At 37.3% G+C, this 23914-nt stretch overlaps 1 protein-coding gene across 2 annotated transcripts in view; it reads right to left on the bottom strand.

The window, feature by feature from the left end:
* CACNA2D1 (calcium voltage-gated channel auxiliary subunit alpha2delta 1) overlaps positions 1 to 23914 on the bottom strand; it is a 436751-nt gene that overhangs the window by 85736 nt on the left and 327101 nt on the right. For both annotated transcript variants that reach the window (XM_075144442.1, XM_075144450.1), the window contains exons 9-10: positions 23248 to 23298; positions 22080 to 22179 (exon numbers count right to left, since the gene is read on the bottom strand). In XM_075144442.1, the coding sequence (XP_075000543.1) occupies positions 22080 to 22179; positions 23248 to 23298 (151 nt within the window). The remainder of the gene's footprint in view (positions 1 to 22079; positions 22180 to 23247; positions 23299 to 23914) is intronic.

Raw genomic sequence — 23914 nt, 5'->3', positions numbered from 1 at the left:
CAAGTAAAAATCAGTTTATGATCCCTTTAAAATCTGTCTCTGTATAAATATACATACATACATGTATAAATACAATTATATATATATCCCGGTAGAGAGAGAGTGATACAGAGATATGTCTCACTTTTTAGCTACCTCTTTATCTATCTATCTGAAGTCAAAGATGAGACTTCTCTTAAAAATTGCTGTAGCATGTATGATTCTAACTGTAGTCTTGAATGAAAGTGCATATTACTGCACATAATCTATGTTGAACTCTATTTGAATAAAAATCTCCTTTTAACTACAACACAGTGATTTTTATTTAAGATGCTCTTGACTAATATTACTAAAACTGTAGTTTTGGTCAATTTTTAAACCGTTTTATCTATCCAGATTTTTTTGTGTGAGATTTTTTTCTCACTGGCAAATAAGATGACCAACTTGCACTGTAATTGTAGGACACTTACAACAAACAGAACTTAAAAGGATGAAGGGATTGATAATATCAAAGCACTTTTAATAATGCATAATAATTCAATTCAAGTTAATAGGATGCTTAGGAGGTACGCAGACTTTTCCATGTCCTGGAATCAGATGCGTACAGATGCATGCTCCCTGCCCTTAGGACCAAACAAAATATGAACTACCAGTAATTTTTATCAAACATCCACTTTAATCAATGAGACTTCTGCTATTGACTTAGTAGGAACAAATGTATAATAGCAAACACAGTACAGCTTGTGGCAGAGACGACAGAGAAAGGCACCATCCTCAGCAGAAGGCTTAGCCTAATTTGTTCCAGATCCGTCTTGAAAATAGCCACAGAACTGCAGCTGTGGGTTTTTTGGCTATAAGTGAGCAAATCCAGGCACTATTATGAAAGCATTTGCTATTCTGGATTCTAACCTATGTTTCCATGTGTAATTTCTTATTCTCGCAAAAAGGATGTGTCAAAGTGCCCCATGAACTAGAGACTTTAAAACATGATTTTTTCTGCCTCACCTTCTAATATGATTATTGTACCACAAGCCACTCCTGCATGTATGTAAAACTTAAAGAAAACCCACTATTTTGATTTTGAGCATTAAGTAGTTCACAATTAATCTCATAGCTTGTCATCTTCATATTGTATTTATTTTTCCAGGGAACTTATTTTTGCTCATTCCTCATGAGTTAATATTATCTTTTGGTGAGATACTGATACTGGTTTATGGTATAGCTGCTGTTTTCCTGAGGACCGTATTTGCTAAAAAATTGTATGGATTCTTGCTAGGCAAGGATATACACTATGAGAATACCATATAAGAATCTTCATATGTCTTTCTAATTAATAAGGACAGTTATTATTCTGTCCCAATTTTACAGCTCTGTTCCCCACATGATTAAAATCTGTGGGAGCAAGTTATTCTCAAATGACTTTACATGAAGTTTTCTGTCCCCTTTTCTATCAATATGCAGTTCCCAATGTGTCACAAGGAGACAACTGTTTCTAAAAACATGCAAAAGCGTGAACAACTGTTTTAACTTTGAAAAATGCAATATTGTATTTGACCAGGCATTCTACAAAAGAGTATATATATAATAATATATATAATAATATATATAATAATATGACAAAGGTTGCTTATTTATTTTTGTAATATTTATTTTTGTAATACTTTGTAATATTCTATTTATCAGGGCTTTAATTTTCATAATACCACAACTGTAAATATAGTATCATGTATCTAAATTATTTACAGTAACAAAAGTATGAAAACAGTATGAGATAATGAAGATAAAAAATATTTTCCAGTTCTCCCAGTGTCACAATGCAAACTTCACCTTTAAATTAAATGAACACATGGAATTGGATTACATACAACCAAATTTTCAGCTTAAGTATTCCTTTAATGTATGCCATATTTCCCAGAAAAGAATAATTTTGGTAGGACCAACCCTCCACTGTAACTAAAATGTAAGACTCCCAACGGAACCCTAACATAACTATCCATTGTGTGATTTTAAAACCATTATCTTTTATAAAAGTTCTTTCCCCAGACTCAAACAAATTATAGTCATTCATTTTTCCATTTCCCCTCAATATCATGTGGTGATTTTTATTCGCTCTGCTTAAGCAGCATGTTTTTGCTGCTTAAGCAAAACCACAAAATGATCACACAACTGTAATCAATTCACTTTGGTGCAGAACACTGACATACTCAACGGTCTTTCTTATAGAAGTTTCTTAACAGAAGTAACCAATAAATCACCCGATGATTATCAGGTACGTTAACCATGTGGGAGTGAAAACATTGTGCTATGGAATTATTTCAGCTTGCCTTGACCTGATTTTCTAATCATGATTGGAAAATTACTCAAGTAAAGCAATTTTAAAAGTACAAGATCTGAGAATGAATTCTAATTGCGAGATGGGATGGGAGTACAGATCTTGTGCTTCGAAAGGACATCACTACTATCTGGTAGGTAGCTCTGCTCTACACAAGCCAATTCCATCTGAAAAAAGGAGAGTGAAAACACAGTTCTGTTTCATCAGTGACATTATATGTAAGTTATTTCATGAGCTAATATAAAATAAGTTCAATCTTATGGTCAATGCATGCCTTGTCTTGGGCTATAGCAAACAGCGGTTTAGGTGTTCAAGTGAAAATTTAGTGACAAGTGAAAATTTCTCCCTGAAATGCCACTAACATTAAACTGCAAATCTAAATTGCTTGCTAGCAGTCCTGCAAATGTATCAGGGTAATGATTTCTATGAAGGTCAGGTATCTAGAATATGGATTGGTAATTACAGATACAAAAATTTAAAAAAATTGACAGGAATATTGGCTCAAACTGTTTAAGCAGTTAACAAGTAAACGGTACTGTACTTACATATGATGTAAACTGAACAAAGGGTCAAGGTCAAAATATCTGCATCTATAGATTGACAAATGCTGATGTGAAATGAAGGAGAGAAATAACAGATTTGTAGAATGGAGAGTTACATCAACCAAAGTCTGCAAATGCTGTAATTTAATTAAGAAAATATATGAGCTAGCTGTTTTGATATACATCGGTCAACGTTAATGTTAACATCAGTCAACAAAGCAGAGGAGAAGAGTTTTTGACTAGGTAAAGGAATCAGTAAATGGAACAATAACCCTCCAAAATGAACATTTACCTCCTTGCTGGGAGGTGAAGGCAAGTCTAAAGGTTGAAATTTGACTGATAAAGATATCCAAAGGGGGGAACAAAATTCAGGGCTACATTTAATTAATTTGAACTCCAGTAGAATACTGGTAGTCACTGAAGGATTTCAAGTGTAAAAGCCTTCAGTTTGCCCTTAAAACTGGCTTGTCATATCTGCTACACAACACTACAATAATTTTGCTCTTTAACCAGTTGACCATGTGACAAATACCAGGACTATTGATAACTTTGAATTAACCAAACTGAGCCAGTTTTCAGTTACACTCATTTGAAATACAATAAGAATAGTGACATTAATAACTCTTCACACATGAAGATAGCAAAAGCCAAAATACATGCAATACGCCTATGACAATTACTGGTCACATTACCTGTCTCCTAAGAATCATAATAATGCTTATTTAGGTTTGGATGATTCTTGAAAACCAATTAACAATATACTCAATCACTTAGTGTCTATCTGGAAGAAAGAACATGCAACATTTTGAAAACCAGTTGCCATTTTGGAACGTCCATGTTCTTACAAAATCATGTCCTATCAAAGGTTTAAAATTAAAATCATTACAATCCATACTTTATTGAATAAAATACTCTCAGTGTATCTATATGAAACATCAGTTGGGTATTTATCAGACTGGCGTTTCCCCCTAATTATGGCAGTAAAGATAAACATATGTCATAAAAATGTTATTGTGGTAAAAAGAAAATAAATTGAATTTGTGTACGATGCTGTGGGCTCAATGAGTCACTTACAGAACAATAGATGACATTTGGAGGCAAACATTCAATTGTTAAAATCTAAAGCCACCCTATACAGTATGTCACTACAAGTGACAGCTTCTACTTTTTCAAATACATAAAAAGCTTATTCCTTACCTAAGTTAAAATAAGAGGGGCTTGCAGCAAAACACTTGGAAATCATGGAAAACAGGATAACCTTAGCTTTTTTTTTTAAAGGATCATGAAGTATTAATATAATTAAATTTGTCGTGTAATTATATAGGAAGGTATAGGATCTAGATGTATTTTTCACTAGATTATTTCTCACTACGCAATTTATTTATATTTTGCAGCCTCTGCCTTTGGGATCTCCCAGAACGATCCTGAGGTCTGAGGAAATGAAGACCTCCCAGTCATGGGTTTGGGCAGGAATACCCAAGCCTGTTACTGGGGCACTAAGAGTGTTAGAGAATCTAGTTGACCTCAAACCACCAGTATAATCTTTGGCCATAAATGGGGCAACTCAATAACTTGAAAGATAAGTTAATCAATTTAATTGAACATGAAACTCTGAACAAAGAGTTTTGAGTTTAATGCTACTTGAACCTTATCATTCTGGAGAAGATCAGAAACAGAAATACTAATCTGTCTTACAAGGACTTCATCTTTATCCTCCTATTCAGAAAAGGATCAACTTGCAAAACCAGTGGAAAATTATACAGAATTGCAGTGAAATATCTAAATGCTAGAGACTTTTCCCCTCCCTTGGGTAGTTCCATTGAGCTGTGGGGTCCTCCAGACTCATGGACCTCTGCACCCCATAGTGCCCCAAGAGTTAAACTGATGGACAAGAGAAGGGGTTGTCATTCTGAAACCCTCTTCTGATCCAGAATATTTACTCCTGCATTGCTAAACCCCTCTTCTTTTCCAGAGTCTCAACCTGCTCTCACTAAGAGCATGCTGCTTTAAAATTATTAAAACTCTTACCCCAACATCAGGATATTAGAGGGTTCGAGGGAAGTGAAACAGAGATGTTGGTTTATTTCCTATACCTGTTCCCAATCTAAGCACTCTGTGGATATGATGGCAGATCAAAAAATGAATAACAAGAGACCCTACAGACCGGTGTTTTCATTAAGAGGACAGTATAAGAAAAAATAAGGGGGGAGGAACACCTCATCAAAAAAGGCTGCAAAATGAAGAAAGAAAGGATCAGTATTCAGAAGTGGGATATACAGGGACTGGAAAACATTTGAGACAGATAAGTAGAAAGATCAAAGCTATCAAGCAGTCTGGGAAAAAAACAGCAAACAAAATAGATGAGAAGAAGAAAAACATGTTTGTTTTTTTTTTTTTTCCTAAAACTGCATTCCGTTCAGTATATTACCTGTTAAATAGATACAAACTGGCTTGTCTATTGGTAATTTTTTTGATAAATCTGCCGTTAGCAGATACCATCCAGCCTCTCCCCAGTTGAGAAGCTTTAACAAGTAAAACATAGCATGTAACTCCCAAGGACATCCACACTTTAGCATCACAGACATTTTCAAACATTACTGAGTGTCTCAGACTCCTTGTGAAATAGCTCAGGACTGTTCTTATTTTATTGGTGAGAAAAGTAAAGCAACAGGGAAGAAAACAAGTAAATCTGAGGCAAAGACATGGCCACAAGCTTTAATCTCATTTCCCCACTACTAGAGCACCAGAATATGCCTTTTCCCTTTCCTTTGTGCAACCAACTCCAAATCCTCAAATTTGCCTTTTAACTTGATATTAGTTATTTTGCTATAAGGTCAAATAGGGCACAAATTCTTGAAGCATGAATTCTAATAAACAGCTCATCACTTAAATTTCTTCAAAAAGCACACACAGCTAATATGATTCATTCTGAAGACTACAGCACTGCAAGAGAAAAATCACTGATTTCACAGGCAACGTATAAACTGATGAATGTTTCAAATTGTCTTCTATATATCCATCTATCCCTCTCTCTATATCTATATATATCACCATCTCCTGAGAGGTATAAGGGATATAAATCTCAAATCCAATGTCAATCATTCTTTTGGCAAGTGTAGGAGGTTACTTAAATACAAATAGAACATTTCAATTGATTCTGCTTCTTTTATGAAAGGAAACCCAAAGTATCCCCTTCATTGCACTCTTAGACTTCACATTACATGTAATGCTAGCAAAACAAACAGGCATCGAAAACAGCAGCATAAGAAGAAATTTTATAAAAAATTATAGAGTAATATTTTGGGGCATTAATTTATCTTGATTAGAAAATGCTTATTACTGTTTCTGACAGTCTGACAGTCAAGAACTTTTTTTTCTGCTGTATCTGATGTCTTCATATGTATGTGTTCATATATTTTTAAATCATTCTGTTTATGTATAGGTATGTACTTAATTTTTTTTATGACACGATCAAGAGAGCAAGCTTCATCAGTCAACATTTATCAGATGCGATCTGGACAAAGTACTAAACCACTGAGGAATGCCACAATTCTCAGTAAAGACAGCAATAAGTTTATGTGAATACAAATCCTCAGGAAAAGAAATTAAGGAAAGCAGCACTAGCTCTGCAATTCAATCTGAAAAACACAAAATCTTTTGTAAATCATCTCATTACTGGAAAATGCAACAGCATAAACAAATCAAAACTAATAAATTAATGAAACTTTTAAAAACTTTTTTAGGTTTTAGTCACTAGGTGGCACTAAAACAAAAAAAGTTGAACTGCTCTTACAAATGTTATTTTGAAATGGGAAATTTTACACTTCTGGTGGAGGTCGTTGGCGCATTCTGTGAATGGCATAAGTTTCTCATTCCAAACAAAACAATTAGATATTCTTGTGGGCCAAATGAGTGAAGAAGCAGGAATATTAAAATCCAAACTTCCGCCTTAAGAAAAATTTCCACATGTTAAACACAAGAGATCCTAGCTCCAGGAGGATGAAAATCTCTTTTTTCCATACAAAGGATCCATATTACCAAAACAAGCATCTCAATTTCCAACAGCTTTACAAACCGTGTTTACAACACTCGTAATGGAAAAGGTGTAAAAGTTAACATTTCTCAACCAACCTCTATCTAAATGTCTTTCTGCATCTTCAAAATCTGAAAAAGTTATTCATACTGAATATTGTTTAATACCAAATCTAAGTAAAAATTCAGATTTTCCCAACCATCCTTACCTGCTTCCCTATTCTTCACTTACCCCAGTTAGTTTGTTAACATCTACTGACTCAACATTGAATCAGAATCTCCTGAAATTGCACTTCTAAGGTAAAAAAAAAAAAAAACAACAAACAAAAAACTAAAAGAAACCCTAAAAAACTACCCCTCAAAACTTCTGACATTAAATGAGACCCTGCCTTAAACTGTATGTAAATTGTGTATTTTGAACATTCAGAAACGTTTATCTTTTATAGAAAATCATATAAACTTGAACAAAGCAGTAATTCCTATACTTAAACTTGCTACAGAGACAAAACTTACACATTTAAAATACCAAGATCATGATAGCTGAATAAATCAGAAACATCACTCCAGGAATACTGAAAATTGAGAAAAACATAGTCAGCTTGATGAAGACCTAATCAGATACTACCGCTGCTGACTTTCAATCTGCTGAGGTTTGTTGCTATGCTACTTCTACCTCATAGCTAAATCATCTTGGTGACCCAGTTGTATCTATACATATTAAATGAGCAATAGTGAAATAGATCTGATTTCATCAGGCTTTCGTCTTGTAGCTAAATCCAGCTTTGTTGATTTCTTTTCCTTTTTTCCCTGCTGCTTTAGGCTTGGTAATAGGATTTTAAGGTTAATCCCAAGAATAACTGAATCTTGAATCAAGCCAGTTACAATCTATATTTCAGCAGTGAGAAGATATTATAAATATTTACCAGAACCTATTTAGAGAAAAATAAGAAAACAATTTGCAAAGTTTTATTCCCATGTAGATCACAGTACACAGAAAATTTGAGGTAGTTCAAGCAATAAAGGTTTGTAATTTGACATGCCAAAAATAATACGTGGTGTTAAAGTTCAGCATTTGTATCTTGCTATAGAATAATTGTTTTATCCTATCCTATGACTTGCATAGAGATAATCTTCAAGTATACAGGATAACCCTACATATACGCTGTAGAGAAAATGTTTAAATCTTATTCTACTACTCAGTAGGAGCACTCCTGCATTTCTTAAATTGTATTGCAAGTACAGGAAGCAATAAAATTGAGATTATATGTCAATTTACACTATTGGCATTTCTTGAAATTTAAAATGGATCACATTTCTTTTCATTGTGAAATGTATATATGTGCATTATAGACAGAATATATGTAAGGTGCAAAAGTGCTTAATACTAAGTTTCTCTTGACAGATCACAGGTAGCAGCGTTCAACAACAATATAACTTAAATAATTAAATATCTGCTGAAAAAATATTGTAGCATAATATGAGATAAATATTAGGGAAAGGACCAAATACTGGGCTAAAATCTGCTCTCAGTTAGCTTCGTTAACCTTTCTAACCAATATGATTATCTGCACATAAATCAATGCAAAGCTCCCACTGAGTACAAAAGGATTAATGTTTAGACCATAAAGTACAATGCTGCGCTGCGAATCTCAGAGTTACAAAAAGAACATCAGCGTAGGCTGAAAGATTAATTAGCTTAGCAAGATAAACCCATTTATGGTCATTGCATGATTCTGTGGCTAAGTTAGCATATATTATTTACTGAAGACCATGTGTTTCTGACTTTTTCTGAAAATTTCAGTACCGTAAACTCCAGCATCTCCCCAGAAACCTGGCTGATCTGAACTACTGCACTACGGTAGTGCTGCAGTACTGTAGCCTGCACTGTATGGCACTGCTATGCAGACGCATTCTAGGAGAGAGCTGTAACAAGAAGAGACTTTCTAGAAAATTATTTTGTAGATTTTTTTTTATTATCACTTGACTGGGGAAATCTTCATTCAGTCAAATTCAAGTTGTTTAGAACATGAAACACCCTTCGCCAAAAAGATGAATCATAGAATCATAGAATATCTCGAGTTGGAAGGGACCCATAAGGATCATCAAGTCCAACTCCCTGTTCCTTGCAGAGCTACCTAAAACTAAACCCTACGACTAAAAACATCATCCAGACACTCCTTGAACTCTGACAGGTTTGGTGCCATGACCGTTTCCCTGAGAAGCCTGTTCCAGTGACCAACCACCCTCTCAGTGAAGAACCTTCTCCTAATGTCCAAACTGAACTTCCCCTGACACAGCTTCATTCCATTTCCTTCTGTCCTATCACTGGTCACCAGAGATAAAGGTTTGAGTATTAAACCGTTATCTATAAATTCACTGGATATGTGATGTTGCTCCTCAGGGCATCGAAAGCAAAGATGAATGTTTAGTCACTGCACCCAATTACAAGATAGACATACACTTCCGCACCAGGCCGCACAACTGGGAGATGGTGGGGAGCTACAATGTCACCTCCATATTCCCAGGGCTGGACTTAAATGTGCCTGTCACCCTTGCAGGGCAGAGCAACGTGCCTGTCTGCGCAGGGTGCCTGGGGTTCAAGAGCAGTAAGAAGGCTGTGGCAGCACACTGCTGATGTGTGAGATGCTGCCGCTAAGGCAGGGAAGCGTGAGACAGGAGGGAAAAGCGTGAGTCTTGAAAGCGTGAGACTTGAGAATCCGATGAGTATTTCATTCTATTTTGCCTAAGTTAAGAGTTCCTTTAGAGTCACACCAAACTAACAACTTGCCACATACGTCTTAAAACTTTCACCTGTCAAACAGATTACATTTATTGGAAATATATTAAAAGAAGGGGGACCATAGAACAAATAGACCCCACCCTGTCCCAAACATTATGGACAGCCTGCATTTTCTTCTTTTTTCATTAACATGATGAGTCAGGCTTGGGCAAGAGTGGCTGGAAAGCTGCCCAGGGGAAAAGGACCTGGGGGTGCTGATTGACAGCCGGCTGAACATGAGCCAGCAGTGTGCCCAGGTGGCCAAGAAGGCCAACAGCATCCTGGCCTGTATCAGAAATAGTGTGGCCAGCAGGAGCAGGGAGGTGATCGTGCCCCTGTACTCGGCACTGGTGAGGCCGCACCTCGAATCCTGTGTTCAGTTTTGGGACCCTCGCTACAAGAAGGACATTGAGGTGCTGGAGCGTGTCCAGAGAAGGGCAACAAAGCTGGTGAAGGGCCTGGAGAACAAGTCTTATGAGGAGCAGCTGAGGGAACTGGGACTGTTTAGTCTGGAGAAGAGGAGGTTGAGGGGAGACCTCATCGCTTTCTACAACTACCTGAAAGGAGGTTGTAGCGAGGTGGGTGTTGGCCTCTTCTCCCAAGTAACAAGCGATAGGACGAGAGGAAATGGCCTCAAGTTGCGCCAAGGGAGGTTTAGATTGGACATTAGGAAAAATTTCTTTACTGAAAGAGTGGTCAGGCCTTGGAACAGGCTGCCCGGGGAAGTGGTTGAGTCACCATCCCTGGAGGTGTTTAAAAGACGTGTAGATGAGGCGCTTAGGGACATGGTGTAGTGGGCATGGTGTGTTGGGTTGACGGTTGGACACGATGATCTTAGAGGTCTTTTCCAACCTTAATGATTCTATAATTCTATGAGTCGTCTTTCCCCAGAATCATTAAAGCCATCCCAGCCCAGCCTCTTCAGAAATGAGTTCATTGTTCGAGAGACCATTCACGCACCACAAATTTTTAATTATACTTGCACAATGCCTGCTAATAATTATCTGCTGCTTGGAAAGCTGACACAGAAATGCACTTTTAGTCCAGCATCTGATGTGCCATAAAAACTCACAGGATCAATGATACATCTTACATGTAGCAGGACTCTCTTCAGTAAGACTTGTGCTCTACTAAAAATTAAGAAACTGGAAAGAGCCAACAGATTTATTAACCAGTGGAATCATGAAGTAGAGCTATCGTCTCATTTTATATACTATTATCCTGCTCATTTTAAATACTACTAATATACTAGAGAGCCCGTGTCATGTGCTGTTAGAAATCTGACTTCCTGACATTTAACAACTATAAGAGGAGACAATAAAAATCTGTATTGATGTTCAAAGCAATCCCTCAAAGTGGGAATGGAGGTGACTTTTCTAGTCATCTGGAATTGTCACCTATACTGTACAGTAATAAATATACAGTTTCCAGCAACGTCCCTGCTCCTGATATCCTAATGTAGAATTTCAGCTTCTAATTTCCATTCCCTTTAGATCTTCATGCATTCAAGTACTCTATTCCCTAGAATTAACACTTTGTGACAGATCTAAAATGAAACAGATCTTGTTTTAAGATTTGCCCTATTCTTTTTCCAAATCTTTCCATTTCTTTTTTCTCTCTTATAAACTTTTTGAACATTTTCCTTCCACAGCAAACTAAAGTTGCAGTTAATAACACAATAGTAAAAACTTAGCTGATGTGTTAAAGCAAACAGTGACACTAAAGAAGAAAAAAAAAGGTGTAAAAATCCCAAAAGTTGCCTGTTGTTTTTATTCCCACTGACTCCACTTTGCATTCTCACCTGAGCAGAGATAGTATGATTCAGCTCATCTTATTTCAGCGATCTTTCAGTTGGGAGCCCAGTCCAAGATAGTGAGCCAGGCTCTCCCCACAGCCAGTGGAGACAGACAGGCGCCTCCTGGCTGGAATTTGTCCTCAATATAGTCAGGATGATTTGTCTTCTGGAGTTGTTATTCATTTTCCTCCACTAACCAGAATTAGGGCATAGGCAATAATTTACAATACAATAACCCCTCTTTTGGATTCAGGGAGGTTGTATTGGAGACATTATGGGATGCAGGGGAAAAGCATTTCAGGATTGCAAAGGACTTACTATGGAATATTTTATGGAGGAACCAGGGTGAGGAAAGGGATGGATTCAGATGATTTGGGGACAAAAAAGTGTGGGAAAATAGAGGGGTTTGGGGAAAAACTGTTGGTCCCATGTAAATAGTTTGCTGGTCAGTATGCTTGTCTGACCACATCTTCCACCTCATCAGTGCAGTCTTTCCTGCCTTCTTATTAAACTCCATTTCTGGATGAGGGACTCCCTTTTCTGCTTGTATGTCTGTGAGTGCAGCAACCAGAGTCAGAACATGGGTCTCATGGCCCGTGTGTCTGTGTTGCAGCAGCTAGAGAGACTAAAGTCAGTGGACTTCAGTGCCAGCAATTGGAGTGGGACTGTGGGTCACAGGGATCCATGTGTCCATGGTACCAGCAGCTGGAGTGAGTACAAAGTGCTGGTCCTGTGGGTCTAGAGGTGAAATCCATACGTGTGTGGCTCTAAGAGATCACAGAGGGGTTGGCTATGAGGACCAGGCAGTCCTTGCTATCTCTGCGCGTGCGTGAGATGGTCTCTATCAGCAACTGGATGGGGCTGCAGCCTCGGAGGCTTGTATATCTAGGTGGCAGACTGAGATCCAGGGGCAGATGGAGGGTCTGAGCCCAGCTGCTAGAGAGATCCACACAGTACACACACACACACATACGTATATATTCTCACCAGCAGACTTCCATCCTGCTCAGCAGGATGAGGCTGTTGGCGCTGCCTGTGTTCACGGGCATGCTCTGCATTTGCCTGTGTTACCTGTGTGGCTGGCCTGGTATGTATGTATATACATGAATATATGTTATGTAGCATACACACGTGCTCTGTGTTCATGTGCCCACTGGGAATACATTTTCAGCCTCATTACTGGTTGGATCTGTGGCATGGAACTGTGGCAGCCTCACCTCTCTTGGAGTGTTGAATCTGGCATAATATGCTTTCCCCTAACAGGTAAAATAATATATGTATAAACAAACAAATCCCTAAATTCAGATGGCTTGGTTATTATTTTGAAACTCTAAAAGAAAAATAACTTAATCTTCTAAAGGTTTCTCATGTTTATTTGTAGCTATGTAAGGCTCACTTTAAATGAGAAATCAGGAAAAAATTGTTGAAACACATGCTTTCTTTCTAAATTCCCTAGCAATATATCAGGCTAGGTGGCCTTTGAATACAAACATGAGCAGCTTCTGCATGGGATCTGGCTGTCTGTACTTTTACAAAGGCTTACTAGCTTGAGCACAATTCTGAGCTGAACATGGCAACTTGGCTTTTGGAGACGGTCCCTGGTGCTAGCTATAATTCTCAGGGAGAGAAGACTTGACCCTGCACTAACATCACCATAGTTTTCGTGTTATATTGGTTTTACATACTGGCATATTATTTTAACACAGATATCAAAAACAATTCTTAGCAAGTATCATAGGGAGTATTATTACTGGGACAGCAAAGTAACACTTGATATTTACCACTTTATCATGGACTATTCTGTATATGTCTATTTTATACAAGTATTTGCTGTTCTGTCTTATTGCACAGACAATATTGTAGGGCTGGTTAAACTGAAGATAACAAGGAATTTTTAAGTACACTAGGAATAAGAGAAAGCCTAACTAGTGAACACATCTGTTGCTAGATAGATATGGCTAAACTGTTAAGTATACACAGAAAAGAAAAAAATACTTGGTAAATATTCCCTATTTACAAAGATGAAGGCTAAAGTATTCGTATCACACAAGGATGATGAAGTACTTTCCAGTCCTTTAGTAACTAAGGTTTTATCCCAGCTACTTGGGATAAAAATTTAAGTCAGCAGAACAAAACAAAAAAAAACACCAATCAACCAACCAATCAACCAAAACTTTTATGTATTCTTGATTTCAGGCTAAAAAGGGCAATGAGATAATCTAATCTGACCTCTTGCATACTGTCTCACCACCCACATATCACTGGTCCTTAAAATTTCCTTGGTTACTTCTGTAATAGACCTTAACAATTACATTTAGTGGTAGATGTTTGCTTAAAGTGCATCCTCCAGGAAAGCATTAAATATTGATATGAAGACAACAAGAATCTTTCCCTACAATTTGTTGAGGTATATTCACTATTTATGTGCCATTCAAATTTATTGAGCCTCCACTAGTGATTCTTGCAGTACTTTTATCTGACGGTTTTGAGAGTCTATGGACGCAAGAGTTTTCCCCAGCGACAGCGCTTCTCAGTTGTGATCAAATCAGTTATCAGCCTATTTATTTATGAACTCCAGAACAGCCAAAAAAAGGTCAAATTCTGTGAGTTTGAGAGTGTATCTGAAATCCAGCTTCTCAGATGACTCACTGAGGACTGTGAAAAAATGCTTTCAAGAACCAAGTGATCAACCCTAAACCACTTTCAGTCCTGAGAGAAGACACCTACAATCTTTTTTTGTAAAATCTGAGACAATCCCTTTTGTGTTAAATTAGTGATACGATCCACATTTAGGTAACAGTATTCAGCCAGGACAAAGGAGACATACAGTCAATATCTGAGTTCAAATACTCATCCTTTGCCTCCCAGGAGAGAAACTGAACCATCAATCCATACACTATTTAGATGGAAAGTTGCCTCTAGCCATGTCACTGAAGTTGTACAAACATTTCTAGTTCATCATGGCAGATGAAAAGGACAAGAAGTTTGGCTCCTAGTGGTCCTTCACTTTTTCTTTTTCTTGATAGAAATTGGGTAATTTGCTTTCCTGAGGATCAGGGTCCCATTGAAGTTAATTAACCTCATTTCAAAAAAGCCAACTAATATAACATCTTCCCTACACTAATCTTCCTCTCAACTCCAGCCCCACCTGAAATGCTTTCATATAGTGTCATTTACTCCTTTCTCGACTTTTTCTTTAGAGGCAAAGCAGAATGAAACTGTAATTCTGTGGGCAGACAAAAATTTCATGACGTTGTTTATACTGCTGCATTTCTTGCTTCTATTCCTACTCTCATTAATCCACAAAAAAAGAAAATTCTTTCTAACTTTTTAACAATTGCTGGGTTTTCATAGTTCCCAAATTTTCTCCATTGTTATCTGCAGAATATTCATCTTCATTTGGACGAGGGGATTGAGTGCTCCCTCAGTAAGTTTGCAGACGACACCAAGTTGGGCGGGAGCGTTGATCTGCTCAAGGGTAGGAAGGCTCTGCAGAGGGACCTGGACAGGCTGGATCGATGGGCCGAGGCCAACTGTATGAGGTTCAACAAGGCCAAGTACCGGGTCCTGCACTTCGGCCACAACAACCCCAGGCAACGCTACAGGTTTGGGGAAGAGTGGCTGGAAAGCTGCCCAGAGGAAAAGGACCTGGGGGTGCTGGTTGACAGCCGGCTGAACATGAGACGGCAGTGTGCCCAGGTGGCCAAGAAGGCCAACGGCATCCTGGCCTGTATCAGAAATAGTGTGGCCAGCAGGAGCAGGGAGGTGATCGTGCCCCTGTACTCAGCACTGGTGAGGCCGCACCTCGAATCCTGTGTTCAGTTTTGGGACCCTCACTACAAGAAGGACATTGAGGTGCTGGAGCGTGTCCAGAGAAGGGCAACAAAGCTGGTGAAAGGTCTAGAGAACAAGTCTTCTGAGGAGCAGCTGAGGGAACTGGGGTTGTTTAGTCTGGAGAAGAGGAGGCTGAGGGGAGACCTCATCGCTTTCTACAACTACCTGAAAGGAAGTTGTAGCGAGGTGGGTGTTGGTCTCTTCTCCCATGTAACTAGCGATAGGACGAGATGAAATGGCCTCAGGTTGCACCAAAGGAGGTTTAGATTGGACATTAGGAAAAATTTCTTTCCTGAAAGAGTGGTCAAGCCTTGGAACAGGCTGCCCGGGGAAGTGAGTCACCAACCCTGGAGGTATTTAAAAGACGTGTAGATGAGGCCCTTAGGGACATGGTTTAGTAGGCATGTTGGTGTTGGGTTGACAATTGGACTGAATGATCTTAGAGGTCTTTTCCAACCTTAATGATTCTATGACTCTATGATTCTATGATTACATTTGCAAAACATGTCTTCTAGACATATTTCCCATAGATATATTTCCACAGATACATAGCCTAGCTCTACCTGCAATTATTAGCAATGCAGAGATTTAATACTAGATTTTGACCATAACTTCTTCAAGCTTTGTTTAATCCAGCACCTACAGGTCTTACTAAACATACCTGTATGAAAATACATACAACAATTCACTTGGTCCCTGAATAGGGAAGGTGCAAGATAATGATCTTCCATTAAGAAATGTTAATGATTTTCCATTAAGGAACACTCCTATGAGGATGTGTTTCTCTGCAGCTATCATTGTTCCCCCTTGTCTTGAAAATGAGCCATTCACTTAAGAAAAACTGCAAGGTCATGATACAATTACAGGGGTTGTGGTTAAGAGGATGACAAAGTTCAACACTGAGTTCTAAACATGCTTTTATATTGCTTTTCATTGACTACAGGAAAAAAAAAAACAAAAACCAAAAAACAAACAACAAATATCCCAAAAAAGGAATAATATATATTTGTTTACTGCCTCACATAGCTATGAGGCTGAGGAGACTGTATACTTAATAGAAGCAACTGTGATTCGTTACCTGAAATGCTCTAGCATTAAATCAGTAAGAGAGATGCTTATACAGACCTACAGTGGGAACTTGATTCTCTATCTTTTTTTAATTTGTCAAATGATGAAAAAGATGGCAGGCACCTTTATGTTTTCTCCTTAGTATTGTCCATTTCAGAGAATGGGAAAGTAAGGATTGAAGTACATTAACAAGTCTGCTGGCAAGCCCCTTCATACAGGAGTCCTTTTCATCTCCTCTTCTAGATCTACCCATACAACTACTTACGTGCCAGTATCTCACACTGCTATCATTATTGTGTCTGATGACTTCCTCAGATACTGATTATTTAGAAAAACTGACCACCACTGAACTTTTCTGGGTCAAAATTCAAAAACACAGAAAGAAAATATGTCTTAGTCTATTTGAGTACGTAATTTAATTTAAGGTTCACTAAAAACATTTTAAATGGAAGTAATAAAGGAAACTGAATTTTAAAGAAATTTCTAGAAGTTTTTGCCAGTTGAACAGAAGTACACTCATACAAATCTAAAACTTCTAACAAAGAAAACATAAGCATGACAGGTTACCTGGTTGCAAAATCTAGCACTCCCCTCCCTTCAATAGGGCTTCAGGCTAAGGTTTCCACCCATGTCATGTTTGATAAGTTTTTAAACAAGCTTAAGAAAGTATTTCCCAGAAGGAAGGAATATTTCCCTGTATCTAAGAGAATATAGCGGCAATCTGAACTGCAGAATGCAGGAAGGAACATGCAGCAGAAAGAGAAAAGAGTCTTTTGATAAATTGAAAAGCTCTTTATGAAACTTCCCCCCCATTATCATATAATAAATATTTTAATTCGGAAGACATAAAGCTTGTATCAATTTGGGAATTAGGGGGGCAAAATAAACAGGTTGGCAACCACTGAGCTGTGGGAATTACACGGTAAGTTGCTATTAAAAATCAGTGGAAAAAGGGGTGTATCTTCCACAGATTGCTTTTATCTTCAACAATAATTTCATAGCCTGGGTGCAGGGTTTTTTCTTTGAAACCAGTTCATCCAGAAATCTCCTTTCCCCTGACTTTAGTCCATGTGCAGAACTGCACAAGAACAGGAGATGAGCTTTCAATTTTCCCAGATCATGATTCTATTATCCCTAGTATGCTCATAACATTTAATTTCCAGTTCCTAAACAGTAAATAGTAGTTTGGATTTTTACAAAAGCTAAGTGATTTTAAACAATCCTACAGCTTCTGACCTTTAACGTGTTTGTTGCTGTAGGGTAGGTTTTTCCTGTGTGTGGTTTTTCCCACCTCTACAGATTTGAAGTTGAAATACATTTCTCCTGCAAACTGCAGCCTACCCACAATCATAAACAAATTACACTCTCTGTGTCAACATTTGAAACCAAGTCACTAAATCATAGCGTGCTGGGATGGAATTGCTGCCCCTATCATCTACCACTTACTGCTATCAAAGCATATAACTGGATTAGTGGGAAAACAGCTGTATTACTCATACATTTAAGCTCTTTCAAACAGCAGGTTTTCTTTCTGCAACAAAGCACAGCACTTCAGATAAGAAAAATGCAAATCCTAGAGGAAATCATGACATATTAACCCCTGGCAATCTTTATGTGACTTAATAGTTCATTCAACCTTTTTTCGCTGGAAATAAATGCAAGAACTATATTAAATCAGTAAAACTAATGTATTTTAACATCTCTACTTCTAAGCTTTTTGTTCCCTGGGATTTCTTCATATAAAAAGCACGATTGATTAAATCATCCTGTCACTTTCTAGAAGTGATTGGCATGAGCTTAAATCCGTGTCTCTCAGTTGTGGGCATGAATCATCATACACGTGGGTTTTGTGGGACAACATCTTGGCAGAGGTTAGTGGTAAAACAGCTCTCTAGTTAACTCAAAACCTCATTAGTAAACATTCTATGGTTATTAAAACTAACAAGCCATAAAACAACTGTTGTTTTCTTGGCCAAAAGATCCAGGAAGGAAAGAAAAATTGTAGATAACTTCCGGTTATTACTAGTGTTCTATATGCATCTGCTAATATTGTATTAACTGAAAATTATCACCTAGTTTTTTGAACTTTTTAATTAACCAATGATGTCTAATACCAGGATGCTTCAAGAAAAAATGTCCTTAAGCAATAACATGAAACATATTGAATCAATCTACATTTCTTTGACATAGAACAAAATATTTAAGTTGATATTTTGGGGGTTGGATTTATAAAGAAAGAACTGGAGTTATACTTGATTTAGACATGCTTTCTTTGTTATGGAATATTCTGTGAAGAATAGTGATGATCTTTTCTGTATTATCATGTCATAGAAACATGGAATCATAGAATAGTTTGGGTTGCAAGGGACATTTAGATGTCATCTAGTCCAACCCCCCTGCCATCAGGCAGGGACATCTTCAACTAGATCAGGTTGCTCAGAGCCCTGTCCAACCTTGAATGTTTCCAGGGATGGGGCATCTACCACCTCTCTGCACAAGCTGTGCCAGTGTTTCACCACCTTCATTGTAAAACATTTCTTCCTCATATCTAGTCTGAATTTACCCTCTTTTAGTTTAAATCCATTACCAGTTATCCTATCGCAACAGGCCCTACTAAAAAGTCTGTCCCCATCTTTATTATAAGCCCCCTTTCAGTACTGATAGGCTACAATAAGGTCTCCCTGAAGCCTTCTCTTCTCCAGGCTGAACAACCCCAACTCTCTCAGCCTTTCTTCATAGGAGAGGCGTTCCATCCCCTTGATCATTTTCGTGGCCCTCCTCTGGACCCGCTCCAACAGGTCCATGTCTTTCCTGTGCTGAGGACTCCAGAGCTGGATGCAGTACTCCACGTGGGGTCTCACCAGAGCAGAGTAGAGGGGCAGAATCACCCCTCTTGACCTCCATATGAGGATCTCTATATGATCCTCAGATCATTTAAAAAAAAGAAAAATTAGATTATTTTAAAATTAGACATGAATTAATGAACCATCTGCCTTTTAACACAGTACATAAACCTAATAAATCATCACAATCAGACTTTTCACCAAAGGTATAAAAGGAAGAATAAGTGGGAAAAAACTAAGCAGTAAAGTGAAGAATTCAATATTTGAATAAAGATGAGATCTCAGACCATCTAAGAAATCCTTTTAAATGAAAGTCATATGCAATTCTCGATGACCTGATTGTTCCAATGTACTGTTTCACTTCAAGTGTCATGATATCTAAACCAAACATAAAACAACATACAGGAAAACAGCACAGCAGCTAATACCAACTTTGCAGTGGATGAATGCTTTCTAAAAGTTAGGCCTGTATATATGCTTTTGTGAATTATCTTAAGAACAAATAATACTGAGTATGATAATATATCACTTTCTTAGGCAGTGTCACATCTGGTGCTTAATTTGGTTTGAGGCTTTGGTTGGACTGTGCAAAACCTGAGCAAACTAAAAAAATGGAAAAATCCTAAAAAAAAGACCAAACTTCAGTGTTCACTTCTCTCACTTAAAGAATGCCTTGTAGTAGTACAACCATTTGTTTCCCATCTATAGCATATGATTCTCTTTCTGTTAAAGAAAGAAAATGTCAGAACAGTATGTCTCCCATAATTCCAATACATAAGTCACCTAAACACATGAAAACATAGGTTATACAAAAGTAATTGCAATACTGAAAGGATCTAATATGGAAATTTAAATCATGAATGCCCAACATCAAATAGCACTTTACAAAAGATTTAGAGATGCCATGTTCTATTACGTGTACTTCTGTGAGTGTTGCCTTCCTCTGAGGATGAATGCAACACAACCAAAAAGTCCTCTTCAGTTCTGCAGTCAAATCTCTGATGTGTGCCTCTAAAGTTCATTCAGAGAAGAAAGGTTCTTACATACTGTAAGTTACAAACCACTGGCAAAACGTAGTGTAGAAAATATTCAAAGATTTCTAGTCTTTTTTCGACACAAATCCCAACCTTAGGGCCTTGCTAGAATAACACTGAACCTTAGCTAATAAAATACCCTCAGCCTAAGGAAGGCTTAGCGTCAAGATACACTATTTCTGGTCAGCTGGGAGTAAATGAAGGAAAGAGTTTGGAAAGCTGTGTAAATCAGGAGGTAGTGGGGGTCCAGATCTTCCAACAGCAAAAGCTGGCACAGCTCCACTGAATGCAGTAATCAATTTCTAGCAGTTTAAGATTAGAATCTTTTTTTTAAAAACCAGTGAACCTAACAACAAGATTTCAGATCTCTAATGTCATTACAGAAAAGCTTATTTCCTTTAATAATAGTAATAAAAAAGTTAGTTTCTTTCTTTTTCACTGCAATTTAGATGAAAGAAAACAGTCTAATCTGCTATTAAAAACTTTAACAAAGGAAATGCCATTGCGAATAAAAGCTTCTCTCTACTACTTGGAGGAAGGTCTAGCTAGACTGAGAGCAAATAATGAAGCAATAAGCAGTGTTCAAAGAGATTTCTGATAGTGATATTTCAGGTCTTTCTCCCTGGAGGCTGGCTACAACACATTTGTAGAAGTTGAAAATTGCCTCCAAAATAATTCCAAAGTTATTTACCACGCAGGCTGTCTCTTGTCATTAAAAGTATGTCAAGTATGTTCCCATCCTAAATTCTTAGAATCAAAGCTCTACAGTTCAACATCTTAATAAACACCAAAAAAGCCTTGCTCCAGGCTAGAGCATGACATTCAAGGTATTAGCCTGAAAACTGAAAGTTGCCCGTGCCATCTTTCATTTCCCCAAATCTATTTTATTTTGTCTTCAGCTTTCTTGAAAACCAGGAATTTGCACTTTAAATTCCAAGCAAATATTAGAAAGACCAAAATGTCATTAAAAAAAAATCCCAAAACTGTTTTAGAGAGCTATTTAAAAACTCTATTATATAGAAACAGAAGTTTTAAGTCTCATAGTCAAGTTTGAAGTGTAGTAATTACATGTAGCACTAACGTTTCAGGTCATATTCTGAAAGATCTGATCTGCTGAAAAGCCAGCCTCGAAAAAGCCAGTGTCACCTTCATTTGGCAATCCTTACAATCCTACTCTCCTAATAACCCTCTGAGCTGCACATCACATATGCTGTCTCTGTATGCATAAATTATGTGCATTTTTAAGTTCCTTCATGGATCCTCCCCTCTATTACATTACTTATTATGGGAAAAATTGCTCGTTGCTCTGCTACCCATCAAATTGCTACCTATAGAACTGCTCAAGTGCACCTCTTTGGCAGGTCAGATGTATGGCTGTACATCTTCTGTCATCACGCATCAATTAACATGAGCAACCCAAATGTCTGCTGTTTGGAAGAAGGAACTTTCCCCTACCTTCTCTGTATCACTTTATCTCATACCACAATATAAAACCTGGGAACCACCAATTATTTCAGAGAATTTGCATATGCCAATCAAATAGAAGACGTGTTACACAGACCAGTATTGGAAAGGAGAATTTGGCTACACAGAAGTTTGTTTATATGACTTTTGCTTTACCTCCTTCGTTGTTTACTGCAGCTAATTAGCCCTTCACTCAAAGGTATAGATAGCAACAAATCTATACTTTGCAAGAAAACAGTAAGCCAAATGTGGTATTTTGCAACGTATTTTAAGTCTCTTAGCAGCTTAACATTCAAATATCTCATATCTGGCGTTAAAAATAGTTTTCTTATGGCTTTGTTGACAATGCAAATTTTGTGGAAAGAACAAATACTCACTGAAACTACATTCACAAAGTCATCGTCAGACAAGGTCTCTAACATCTCAATGACTGAGGTGCGGATCAGCTTCAATGTCAATCCACTGACACTCCCGCTCCTAACAGAAATCCACAAGATAATAGAAAAGTTGAATGTAACAAATTTTATTTAAAATGTAAAAAGAAAATACAGAGCACCAACAAGCACTGTCACCAACTTTCACACTTGAATTGTCAATAATTCTCCTGAATTCTTCAACTCACCATTAGTGTTATTACATTATTATAATAAAAAATAAAGTCCAAAACTGGCATTCAAAGTCCCAGTCTTGTGGCTCAGATGAAGTCATAATGATGCATCATTTGCTCATTTTCATTTCAAGAAATCCGAGAGAGTTTACCACCTTGAACCAATGCATTATTTAAACATTTTATACTCCTACACATAGCTTTAGATTTTCAGATACCCAAATGACAGCTTGTTTGATTCAAGGCAAAAGATAAGCTGAAGTGCAGAAATAACACGTTGATAAAACTCACTGCTGATATGAAAGCACTTCACATTTAAAAGCATTAAATGCAAATTCTCTTACTGAGAATTTTTTCAGCATAAAGCAATCTGTTTGACACATCAGGTTCAATGCTTCCTTCAGTCCCTCAACATTAGCTAAACAAATGAAGCCTTGCCAAGGCAAAGAGAGAGCTTTTATGAATTCCTTTGCTCACTTTTTATTAATGTTTTATAGTAACTGAACTTGGCAATTTTTAAATATATATGGTAAAACATGCGAAGTCTGCATAAATTCTCATCTTTCAGGCTCATGAAATCATGATTAAATCTACTTTCATGCTTCTAGTCATCTAGTTTTAGATTTGTATTTGACAACAAATCTTGGCCTGCACATGAAAATCTTCAATTGATTACTTCAGTATTAAGAAGCTGAAAGCAGAATAATATTAAAGTAATTAAAAACCACTTGTGCCCAGTTTAGATAACTTTCAGGTTTGGTTTGGGCTTTTTGGAATTATTTTTTCCTCTGTATTTATTTTGTTCATACCAAGATTTTTGATCCTTGCATATAAGGACTTCTTAATAATCTCTCTCTTTTTCAGCATACAGTGATTTGTTCAGTATATCTAAGTACTTTTATCCCTCTAATGTCCACATCCAGACATTAAACACTTACGCATCAACTAAAATAAGCATGTCTTTGGGAGATGCAGCTCCTTGGATATACCTGAAATAAATAAAGGGTACAAATGACACAAACTTGAAAACACATTTGTTGCGTGTGATGGAAGACACTTTACGTTCTCGAAACCAAATCTAGGTGAACTGACAAAATCCCCCTGTTGTAGCTAGAAGAAAACCATGTGCCATCATTTTCTTTCGTGCTGTGTCTTCTAAGTAAACCAAAGTCCAAACTGCATTAGGAAAGCCTAGAAGTAGGATACACTGATCAAAATTCACTATTTTCAGGTGTTGATAACTGAAAAACATGAATGCTATTTCAAAGCTAAAGATTCTTGATGAATTATTACATCAGCCCAGCTTAGGGAAAAATACTTCGTCCTTTGAAAGAATATATTCAACTAGTATGAATGCCAGTATCAATATGCATTATGCCTTGAGAGGCTTACAGAAAAAAATAATGAGAAACAATCCCACTGTTCTCTGTCTTTTACCAGTCTAGTGATTTTTTTGGTAGTCTAAACACTTGCAAAAGTCTGGAAGAATGGTTCAATCTAATAATCTGAATTACATTTGATTTTGCACAATATCAAAATTTTTAATTGCCTTATATCTATTTGATATATACCCTCCTTCGAAAAGGTCCATGTAATGCAACAGTA

The sequence above is a fragment of the Calonectris borealis genome, chromosome 1, assembly GCF_964195595.1.
Source record: "Calonectris borealis chromosome 1, bCalBor7.hap1.2, whole genome shotgun sequence".
Lineage (NCBI taxonomy): Eukaryota > Metazoa > Chordata > Aves > Procellariiformes > Procellariidae > Calonectris > Calonectris borealis.
Note: the sequence above shows the minus strand (reverse complement) of the source record. Positions and strands in the feature narration are given on the sequence as shown.